This window comes from Sphaeroforma arctica (genome assembly GCF_001186125.1).
Source record: "Sphaeroforma arctica JP610 unplaced genomic scaffold supercont1.246, whole genome shotgun sequence".
NCBI lineage: Eukaryota > Ichthyosporea > Ichthyophonida > Sphaeroforma > Sphaeroforma arctica.
Genome location: NW_014040312.1, coordinates 48,901 through 60,554, shown reverse-complemented (window position 1 = coordinate 60,554; position 11,654 = coordinate 48,901). Strand labels below are relative to the sequence as shown.

At 43.9% G+C, this 11,654-nt stretch overlaps 2 protein-coding genes across 3 annotated transcripts in view; one reads left to right on the top strand and one right to left on the bottom strand.

The window, feature by feature from the left end:
• Positions 1 to 212: 212 nt before the first annotated feature.
• Positions 213 to 6,232, top strand: SARC_04409 (the record flags this gene model as incomplete). 2 transcript variants are annotated; one of them, XM_014301765.1, is made up of 9 exons in its annotated part: positions 213 to 432; positions 1,320 to 1,346; positions 1,550 to 1,588; positions 1,839 to 2,075; positions 2,441 to 2,613; positions 2,823 to 3,129; positions 3,664 to 3,899; positions 4,069 to 4,397; positions 4,855 to 6,232. In XM_014301765.1, 9 exons carry the CDS (start codon positions 213 to 215, stop codon positions 5,249 to 5,251), a joined length of 1,965 nt encoding a protein of 654 aa, XP_014157240.1. In that variant the 3' UTR covers positions 5,252 to 6,232. The 2 variants fall into 2 exon arrangements, with proteins under 2 accessions (XP_014157240.1, XP_014157239.1); XM_014301764.1 differs by lacking the exon at positions 1,320 to 1,346.
• Positions 6,233 to 6,790: 558 nt separating this feature from the next.
• SARC_04408 (hypothetical protein) overlaps positions 6,791 to 11,654 on the bottom strand; it is a 9,629-nt gene continuing 4,765 nt past the window's right edge. The window contains exons 5-9 of the mRNA XM_014301763.1: positions 11,272 to 11,455; positions 9,687 to 9,908; positions 8,910 to 8,986; positions 8,138 to 8,209; positions 6,791 to 7,075 (exon numbers count right to left, since the gene is read on the bottom strand). Of these exons, the coding sequence (XP_014157238.1) occupies positions 6,878 to 7,075; positions 8,138 to 8,209; positions 8,910 to 8,986; positions 9,687 to 9,908; positions 11,272 to 11,455 (753 nt within the window). The 3' untranslated portion in view covers positions 6,791 to 6,877. The remainder of the gene's footprint in view (positions 7,076 to 8,137; positions 8,210 to 8,909; positions 8,987 to 9,686; positions 9,909 to 11,271; positions 11,456 to 11,654) is intronic.

The window sequence follows — 11,654 nt, the reverse complement described above, 5'->3', positions numbered from 1 at the left end:
TATATATATATATTATTNTATNTATATATATATATATATATATATATATATATATATATATATATATATATATATATATATATATATATATATATATATATTTGCATATATGCGTGTATATATACAACGAGTACTATCCAAAGCCTGAGTCCCCTCCCTCTTCACATACTCACGCGTACACTCACGCTCTGTATCTTGATTAGATGGCCGGTATGAAAATCAGTTCTCAGAAGAACGCATACGTTCCTCCTCATCTCCGTAACTCTGGTGGTGGTGGTGGTGGTGGCGGCGGCGGCGGCGGCGGCGGCGGCGGCGGTTACAACCGCAATCAAGAGAGCAAGGACTCCCGCGGCGGCGGCGGTGGCTGGGGTGGTGGTGGTGGTGGTGGTGGTGGCTACAACAATGACCGCGGCGGTGGTCGCCAGGGTGGAGGTATGTGTGTGTGCCTGGTGTGAATTGGTGAGAGAGAGCGAGTCTGTGTTTTTTATATACCTTGGTTGGATAGGTCTATAGCTAGCATAAGTTTTGCGATAAGTACGTTTGTCTACGTATGGTGCAGGTTCTCGCATTATTGTCGATGCCACTATCAGTACCACCAAATCCGAGTAAAGGCCGACATACAGGTCACACGCAAGTGTCAGAGACTCTCTCATGGGGCCAGATCATGAGGGTTCCGTGTCGGCAGGCTGTTAGTTCACTAACGGTCGCGCGTACGGACTATATTCGGCAATAAACATCACCATCGAGTGATATTCAACGCGCGAGGTTCATGTTCTATATGTAGCGATTGAACTATGTGCAAGTAGTGTTTTTGTTGGAACGGTTTGTTTGGCGTGGCTTAATTGGTTTTTATATTTATATTTTCTGATTCTCGTTTGTGTTGTAATTTTTACGAACAATTTCTATCAGTAAGTAGTATCTCGCGGGTTTGTTGATCTGGGTTATCTGTTGCAGGTTATGGTTACGGCGATCGTAGTTACGGTGAGTACTACTTGCTCGACGAGTTGGTGAGATTCGTTATTGTACACACACACATATATATACACATATATATGTGCGTATATTCCGTTTCTCGTTTATGTTGTCATTTTTGCGAACTAGTCTTGTCAGTATGTATTATCTGAAGAGGTTGTTTATCTGAATTGTCTATTGCGAGTTATTGCGATCGTAGTGACGGTGAGTACTGCTTGGTCGACGAATTCGTGAGATTAGATATTATAAATTTATATTCTGTTTCTTATTGTGTTGTAATTTTTACGAACAGTTTCTATCAGTAAGTAGTATCTCACCGGGTTGTTGATCTGAATTATCTGTTGCAGGTTATTGTTACGGCGATCGTAGTTACGGTGAGTACTAACATGTCGGACGAAATTCGATGAGGGTTGCACCTACTACGTTTTTCAATGAATGCTAATTTGATTTTTATGAGAACTATTCATATATATATATATGTATATATTCTTTTGTAACGAATTTTGCGCGGACTATTTTTTTAAGTAATATTGTTTTAGAATCTTACCGATTTGTTGATATGAATTATCTATCGCAGGTTATGGAAACGATCGTGGTTACGGTGGCCGATCAGGAGGTACGGTATCACTTTAACGTGTCATCTGTGACTTGTTCGATGAATCTTATATTCACACACTGCTTATATTCACGCATTCTTTAATCTTTTTTTTTCCTCTCGCAAATCGACAGATGTATTTTTCTTCTTCATTCAATTGTACTATCACACTACCGTCATCCGAGTGTCCAGTGAATTAATGATCAAATCACTTGCGCGTATTATGCGCTACGCTGAGTCTGACTCTTCCTACACTCACGTTAAAAACCAGGCTACGACAACCGCGGATACGGTGGTGGTGGCGACAACCGAGGATACGGCAGTGGTGGCAACCGCAGCTATGGCGGCGGTGGTGGTCGTGGGGGAGGGTCCACCAAAGAGTGGTCGCATGTCGAGAAGCGCAATGACGCTACCGAACTCGCTCTCTTCGGAGTGCCCACTACAGGAATCAATTTCGACAATTACGATGACATCCCCGTCGAAGCCACCGGCAACGACCCCCCCGAGGGTATGTATGTGCGGGTTGCAATGGGATTCTGTTCTTTGCGTTGTTCACCCATTGTGGATGAACATTTATCTGTGGCTGGTGCGGTGTATTGTCATAGGCGGTGTGGTGGCACACGATACACATCTGCTCCATCGATAGAATCTATCATATATCAGTTGCGATACCAACAGTACTAGCGGAAGGTCGTCGGTTGGCTGTCGTAAACCACCTCATCATCTTGTACATATACAACTCGTGACAAGCTTGTCCAACTGGCTCACTAACATTGTTCTTTCTGAGTTCATTGCGTCTCGTTTTCATTTCGCATACTCTATTTTGGCATGTTTCAGCAAAGTCGCTTATTCTCTTTATTACGTCTTCCATAGGTATCAAGTCTTTCGAAGAGGGAGGTCTTGAAGAAGTCATCCTCGAGAATGTGCTCATGGCACGCTACACCAAACCAACACCCGTGCAAAAGCACTCTATTCCCATTGTCTGTGGTGGACGTGATCTGATGGCGTGTGCCCAGACAGGTTCAGGAAAGACCGCAGCGTTCTTGGTATGTGTTTGGAAGTCTTACCACCGTTGTCGTTGCCACGATAAGTAAGCTGTTTTCCTTTTTAGTATCCATTGCAATGCGGACGATATAATATTAGATTGACTTATAGTACTTGTGTTTAATGGCTTCAGAATCGTGGATTCACTCTGTTTCTGGGTTCTTATTGTCACCTCTTCGTACTATCCTCTGTACCTCCTTTAATACCGTAGGTCCCTACACTATCCAACATCTGGAAGTCCGGCCCCGCCCCCGCCGATGCCGGCCAGGGTGGCAACTACTCGCGCAGACCCAGACAGTTCCCCTCCGCTTTGGTCCTCTCCCCAACCCGTGAATTGGCGTCTCAGATCTTTGAGGAGTCGAAGAAGTTCTCCTACCGAACTCAGATGCGATGCTGTGTCGTCTACGGAGGAGCCGATGTGGGCCAGCAAATGCGTGAGCTGGATCGCGGGTGCCATGTGATTGTGGCCACCCCCGGTCGTTTGGTCGATATGATTGAACGTGGCAAGATTGCTCTGGGTATGTGTGTGGGTGGATGTTGTACCTGTAATTGTATAGGTGGGGAGTATTTGAGACTTGATTGATATGTGGTGTGCTGTGTCTGATGCAGGGCCGAGGTTGTGAGTTTGGTGTATGTAATATGGCTGGGGGATATAATCTTGCGGCGCCGCCCTAATGGCGGCATTTTGAGAAATCATGTCTCTGCCTGTATAGACGATATGTATACAATTTCACACATAATCATCACACACGCTCCTAGAGGTCGTCGGAGTCACAGCTAATTGACATGCTTTGTACTCGGATCGGGACGAAGCAGTGTTCGTCGCCTTGCGTGGGAGTAGTGTATGTACTAGTCATCTGGTGTTGATATTTTCGTTACGGATGTTGCACGTGGATATTGTGCCTGAGGCTATCATGTGTCGTATCTCCATCGTTACTAGATTCGGGGTTTTCGGAAGTACTATCTTTAGCTTTTAAGATCTAACTCCTTTGACTGGGAGTATCCGTTGCTTTATGGCTTACATTCGTTGCTTCATGTCTCGTATTCTACAGACTACTGTCGCTTCTTGATTCTGGATGAGGCCGATCGCATGTTGGATATGGGTTTTGAGCCCCAAATTCGTCGTATCGTCGAGTGCGAGGGTATGCCCGGCAAGCAAGATCGTCAGACACTGATGTTCAGCGCTACCTTTCCCAAGGAGATCCAGATGCTTGCACGTGATTTCCTTGAAGATTACATCTATCTGGTTGTCGGACGTGTTGGTTCCACTTCCGAAAACATCACACAGGTACCGTCTACTGCACTATGGACTGAGATATACGGGCCGCGTGCTATTTCACGTTGCGAACTTGGGTGATATAACCGGGCCACTATACGTGTGTTTGCTTGTTTTTTCCGTCACAAACACTATTCGGATTCTTACTTGCACGATAAATCTTCTCACCCTAAATCCACAGCGTATGCACTTCCTCATGGAGCAAGACAAGCGTGACACCCTCCTCGATCTGCTTGCCACAGAGGCTGATCAGGGCGAACTCGGCCTCACCCTTGTGTTCGTCGAGACCAAGCGTGGTGCCGACGCCCTAGAGGACTTCCTATTGCGCAACCGCTTCGAATGCTCCAGTATCCATGGAGACCGTTCGCAAAGAGAAAGAGAAGACGCGCTCAAGGCCTTCCGATCCGGCCGCGCGCCCATCTTGGTGGCCACCGCTGTGGCTGCGCGTGGGTTGGATATCCCCAATGTCACGCACGTGGTGAACTACGACTTGCCGACCGACATTGACGAGTATGTGGATGAGGTGTAAACACGTGTATTTAGATTGGATGTGAATACATACGTTTAGTAGATGTGAATACATGCATTTAGAATAGATGTAAACACGTGCATCTAGATTAGATGTATACACCTGCATTTAGAATATATGTAAACACGTGCATTCAGATGAATTATATATAAATACATACATGTATATAGATTAGATGTTAAAAATGTATCAGGTTTAGATGTAAACACATGTATTGTCGCTGTGAATGCTATGCATATCGTTTTGTTACTATTGGCGACCGTCCAGATTCTTTACAAGGATAGTCACCCTTTGTTATCAGTCTATCTGTACGCGTCATATGTCCCCTACCAATGGCATGTGCAGTCTGTCTGTGACGCCGAGTTTCCTTTCCTGTATAACATAGTCTTGACCGTCTTCTCAATCTCATCAATCGATCCTTTCCTTCCATTCATTCAGGTATGTCCACCGTATCGGACGTACCGGCCGTGTCGGTAACCTGGGTGTCGCCACCTCTCTCTTCACCGAGAAGAACCGCAACATCGCAGGCCGCCTAGTCGAGCTACTCAGCGAAGCCAACCAGGAAGTACCCACATGGATGGAACAGATGGCCCGAGGCTCGGGCCGCAGCTACGGAGGGGGTCGTGGCGGTCGATCCACCAACAAGGATTTCCGATCGGACTTTGACAATTCCAGCCGTAACACCGGTGGAGGGGGTGGTCGCTCGGGTGGGGGTGGCGGCCGCTCGGGTGGTGGTAACAAGGGCAACTTCGGGGGGGGTGGTGACCCCTGGGGCTCGGGTGGTGGCTCGTATGGCGGCAACTACGGTGGTGGAGGGTCTGACCAGTGGTGGTAGGAGGCCGGTCTTGGCTGAGTGTTGCCGTGTAAATTAGAAATTAGGTGGTTGGGAGATATTGGCCTAGAAGCGAGGCAGGTGGTTGTATGGGGGTTTTATGAAGCCTTTAATCGGTGGCTGGTTAGGTCTAGAACCTACAGACGCTATACTTCTACTGCCTGTGGTGTGGGTTGTATGGTGGTGTGCTTTTGTCACGCTGAAGTATTATATCTTCTAAATACACACCCCCGGCCTTCGTTGGGATCCACGGCATCCCGGAACATCATGTTCCGTTCTTTATATTATGTACACAGGGTCTGTGAACCAACGTGCACGTCAGTCTATCTCTGGATTGGCATGGTGCATGTTTGTATGGTGGTATGGACCTCATTTTACACACACCTCTGTTTCATACTGTAAGACGAAACGGTCGCGTATTTGGAGAGGTTTGTGCTATATATTAAATCAGATCACAACTATGAAACTCCGAACCGATGAGCCGCAACTACAATAAGCATCACGACTGTGATCAACGAAATCCGTGTTACGTATCTTGACGATCGCCTTTGCAAACGTAGAGAGTGTCTTGTGGACCATGACACCGACAATCTATGCAGAGCGAAGGAGAGAAGTCGTAATATTGAATTTGGTCTTTTGGGCGCAGTTTCTCAGTTTGGGAGGATCCATTACAGTTCTCATTGGCATGTCATGACAATCGAAATGGACACTCGCAACGGGGATGGGCATACTGAGGTTGCCAGGATTAGAAACTGAGAGGGGAGCACCGTTTGTACACATGCATACATATGCGCGCTAGTGCAGTCGCACAAGGGCACGCACGGTGGTTCCTACAGGTGGTTTTGGATTGGGAAGCAAATATTAATAGATTAGGCTCGGATATCAGCACAGTCCATCGGATAGGCTAGAAGAATTTTCGCAGCGATACTAGACTCGACGCGGAGATTAAGCGCTGAATTGAATAAATTGTAAACTGAATCTGTACACGGTTTGTGGTATCGTTTGGTGTATGTATATTGGGTTAGACATGATCGGAACTGTATCCATGCTGTGCTTATTATTGCAAGAGAAGTGGATAATGGGCATGGTTGTATAATCAATGTCGTTTTTTTTGTAGCCTTGTTCGAGTGTTTCTGTCTAGGTTAGTTATGTAACTCGAGTTCAGATACAACTAGCTACGATGGAAAGTTTCTAGAACGATTGTAGCACTCGTCGCGATTGCACATAAAGTACAGCACAGTATAATTTCACCGAATAGGGAACAATGTACAAAGTTTGTACCAAAGTGAGTAGTAAAGTTTTAGAATGACGCAATTACGAGGTATTTATCGCTAGTGCTGTGAAAAGCTATTTCAATCAGAAGAATAGGCATAAGCTAATTATTGTGTGCTTCTGAGAGTGGGTTGTATGTGTGTGGGTCATATGAAAGACAAGTAAAAAGATAAATAAGCAAGCTTACCGGAGGAATGACTTTTTGACTCCATCAAAGAGCATAAGTTTGGAACGGCTGGTTTGTAATAATTGATTTAGTCTGATTTGTATCGCTTGATAAGTTTATTGTGCTGAATGCGTTTGTGTTAACAAGCCTGCTACCAATCGATACATGCAATGAGTTTTAGCCGTTTTTAACTATATTTTCTCGTCACTTGCTGCGTCGTTCAAGTGCTCTGCGAAACACAATGAGGCATTCGTGCCACCGAATCCGAACGAATTGGACAGTACGGCACGCACTGCTCTCTCTTTCGGCTGACCTGCAACCAGGTCGAGGTTGTACTTGGCAATCTCGGGGTCCACTGTCTCCAGATTTAGGGTTTGGGGTATTTTGCCCTGTAGATGGGAGAAATGCCCTAGAGTTAGATTGAAAGTCAGTACAATCACGTGTCGTCTTTGTGTGGGTACGTTTTCACTTCCCGTTCTTGGAACAATAGCATTCCTGTTCGAATGCAAGAACCAATTTTAATTGTTGTTTCGAAAACCACTGGATGAGAAGCAAGTATAGGCCATGTACAGCGTAGTTCACTCCCTGTATTATATCGAAAGACTGTATAGTACATGTTGTACAATTGTATATTACATGTTATCGAAAAATTGTATAGTATATGCAAACACAGACACGAGGCACTGTTGCATGTGAAAAAACAGATTACCAGACACGAACATACACATACCATTGTAGTGCATGTATTTAGTATGCTACTGGATATAGGTAATTGGAAAATACACAAGTGACGCGAAGCCATAACGATATCCATTTATTCGCGCAGACTACAGACTCAGACAATGATCGAAAGGAAGCTCTACAAATGTATAGCCGAACTATAGCCAGGCCGTACTTCGGCAGTCACGTGCTATATATATATATATATATTATAAATATATATACATGTATATGTACATACACACACAAATATATATATATATATATATACATATATAGATATATAGATATATAGATATAGATATATATATATATGCATTTATATATATATATATATATATATATATATATATATATATATATATATATATATATGTATCTTGTAATAATGACAGGGGCGAAGAACGCTCTTGCACTAGACATTGAATTGGGTATGTATGGTGCACGACAGAGCCGCACTCAACTCAAACGATGAAATATATATATACTATATATTACGATGCATATTTTTATAGTAAAATAAATACCACCAGCACATATTTTCGAGTTGCGTCTATATAGCGCATTCTCAGACGATCTAGGCCAGCGTTACACTGATCGTGCGTGAAACATCGACATTTTTCATCATTGTAGTCACCATTGCCAAGCATATGAGAAAGCAAGAATAGTACATCAACATGCCAATTACATCTACGACAACACAAAAGATATAGAAGCGCGTGCAAGATTACATTTTCTATGCTTAGAACGGCGAATATACTCTCGACCGCACCCGCGGCTCCCAGCAGATGACCTGTTGCGCCCTGTCGGGTTCGGAAGATTTGTATAGAGAACAATGATACGATATCAGTATGGGACACTATTTGATCTACAAATTGTGATAGATCCATCGTAACCAAACGAATGCGCTACAGGGAAGGACATCCGCGCAGGTCGGTGTGTGTAGACGAGAGTAGCGCGCCAAAGTAAAACTCATTTGTTTACGCTTTCATGACGTAAGCACACACACGCACAGGCTACAGCTACCAATTTAATAGCAAGCAAAGTGTTTGATGTCTACTCCGACCAACTAATTATATCTACCTAGGTGGTAAGTACAGAAGCAATGCTACGCATCGGTACACTAGGACACTCTCAGAAGTGAACAACGATTCAGATCTCAAGTGCCACTGTTTTCGCCACTGTAATGGGTACATTCATGCGCTTGTGCATAGCGACAGGTATATATATATGTATATATATATATGTGTGTGTGTGGGTGCGTGTATATATATTCGCGTATGAGTGGACTCCTGTGCGTGGCTACCCACTTAGCTGTCGCGAGGCGAGCAAAGATGTACTCAAGTGTTCACAAAGATGGATACATCGCGAAGAAAGACCATAACTGTGCACATACTCCTAGATCGAATTGTATGATCTAGTTGTTTCGCACGAAGAACAACAGATATACTGACTGTTTACTAGAATATACTACAACATTACTACTTATTCTAACAAACATACCTTTGTGGACGATACAGATATGTTCGGAGCATGGTCCCCAAAAACAGAACTGATAGCCATCGCCTCGAGGGTATCACCTGGGTAGATACGGACACACAGAAGCAAATATCTCATTTAACATTTATTGTGGATTACCGAAAGACCCTCAATCTACCATGGATCTTTGGAATACCGCCCAGAAACGAATTGAAGAGAGGAAGAAATGAAGATTACGTGTTCACAGGCGTCAAATCGAGTTGATATTGAACCTATAACACCACGCTAGCCGTATCTAAGGTTTTATACCCGAGTGTACTCCTTATTGATCTCTTGCTACACATGTCAGAGAGGACGGTATTTATAAGAAACTGACCTCGAACAAAATAGAGCGACATACGAATCTTTCCCATATAGACTTCAAGTGGCTGTCTTTTGCTAACGGATCGAACTGCCAGACGTAGGCCATTGATCATGTTTATGCACAACCCACAGGTGACCGTTCCAATCCGCCACACTACAGCTCTTACGCACACACACACGCGTATGAGCTCTCTGTCCTCTCACACACCCATAGGTGTCGATAGACATGCACCACACCACAGCCATTTACACACTCGTAGACACGTGGGAGTCTCTTTCGTTGATACATAGATGTTGACACATATGCATCACCAGGCAGCTATTACGCCCTAATTCACTCGTATAAGCCCTCTCCGCTAATCCATATATGTCGATACACATGCATCACAAGACAGCCATTTACGCACTCGTTCACGCGTATGAACCCCCTCCACATACCCATAGGTGTCGACGTCGCATGTGCGTTGATATAGTCAAACTGATCCTTCCTTAGCCCACTCATGCGTATGGCCAGTTCCATAGACGTCTTCGCACCGGTGGCTTCAGGTGAGGGTGCTGTCAAGTGATGGGCATCTCCACTGGATCCGTACCCTCGCATCTCTGCGTATATCTTGGCACCCCTTTGGATGGCGTGTTCTCGCTCTTCGAGTACCATTATACCTGAGCGTAAACGCGCAAGTGTGTGGATTGAGTTTTAGTTTTGTAGGATGCCCATGGAGTGCACAGAATTGTGGACGTGCACATGTAGCATGTGGGTGAGAGATTGTAAGATGACCATAGAGAATTCGAATACCGTTCTAAATGAGAGTGTACCTGGGTATCTGGATCACGATAGGGTACGAATAGAGAGAATGAGTATCGTTCCAACCAAACGCGTACAAAATAAATGAATAAGAATTTGCCAGATGCCAAAGTGAATTTGTTTCTTTATCGAGCCTGTGCATAAATACGTGGATGAGCATTCGTAAAATTAATAAACCTTGGACCCTCAAATAAATCACCGCGAATTTGCATGCCTCGGATTGAGTCTATGGAGATACCAACACTCCCAACTGTCAAATATAGGTCGTCTAGGTTGACATCCATCCACCCTCCACCTACTACGTACTAGCCGGAGTAACTTGTGCTATTGCGGAAAAATCAACATGTAACGATTGCCACTTGATCCTTTTATATGAACCAGTGCACAACGTATCGCCCTAGACATGTCTATACCCATTCCCAAAGCAAATTTGTACACACATAAACTCTCGGCAATCGATGTGTATTTGGAGGGCAAGCACCAAGATAAACAAGGCAAGTAAATGCACACATTTGTTGTTATACGGGCAGAGACCCTATTCGTGCTGTCGCGCTTAGCAATATTTGCATACAGTCATTTGTTTCCATTGAAGTGTCCCTGTGAATCGTTTCATATGTACAAAAACATATTGTCATGTGCACACATAACTTAATGTACGCACAAATAGTTTAGTACATATCTATACATATAACTGTATAGCATGCCACACCTGCACATTTGCCGATTAACAACATCACTACTGCCCACGGTGAAGGGCCGACCGGCCTGTTCTGGTTGCTTGTTGCAGTTCGAAGTATGCACGCATTCATATGTATTTCTTTAAGTATGTGTACGCATATATTTATTATTATATGAAGCCGCTGTGTATTTTTTACGCAAGTAAACATTTCTACATATACATATCCATATCCATATCCATATCCATATCCATATACATATACATATACATACAAAAACATATCTATCTATATATATATATATATATATATTCATATGACATGTCACATTGTTGCCTTCTCCTAGGATAGACCCATTCCTGCCCGCACTAAAGAACCGGGTGGCTTGTTCTGGCTGTTCGTTATATTTGTAGCCTGTATACATCTATTTTTTGTGATATAATGCCATTGATTACTAAGTGTGTACACATAAACTATCAATATGCGACGACGCAGTATATTTCTACGCATATACACACATATATTTTCATACGACATGCCACACCTGCCCCTTCGCCGATGACGAACCCATCCCTGCCCGCACTGAAGGGCCGGCTGGCTTGTTCTGGTTGGTCGTTGTACTTCGTAGAGAGTGCCTTGATCCGTGCGAAACCTGCAACACTCACGGCTGATACACACGACTCCACACCTCCTGCAACCATCACATCTGCATTTCCGTTCTTGATGTGCTGAGGGGCGGGTAGTGTGGAGGATGGATATACGTATATGAATATGGGTATATGTATATGAATATGGGTATGACAAGTGTCTATACATATAGGTAACGATAGGCCCTTAGGTGCTATATATATATATATATATATATATATATATATATATATATATATATATATATATATATATATATGTGTAGTGTAGTAGTGTAGT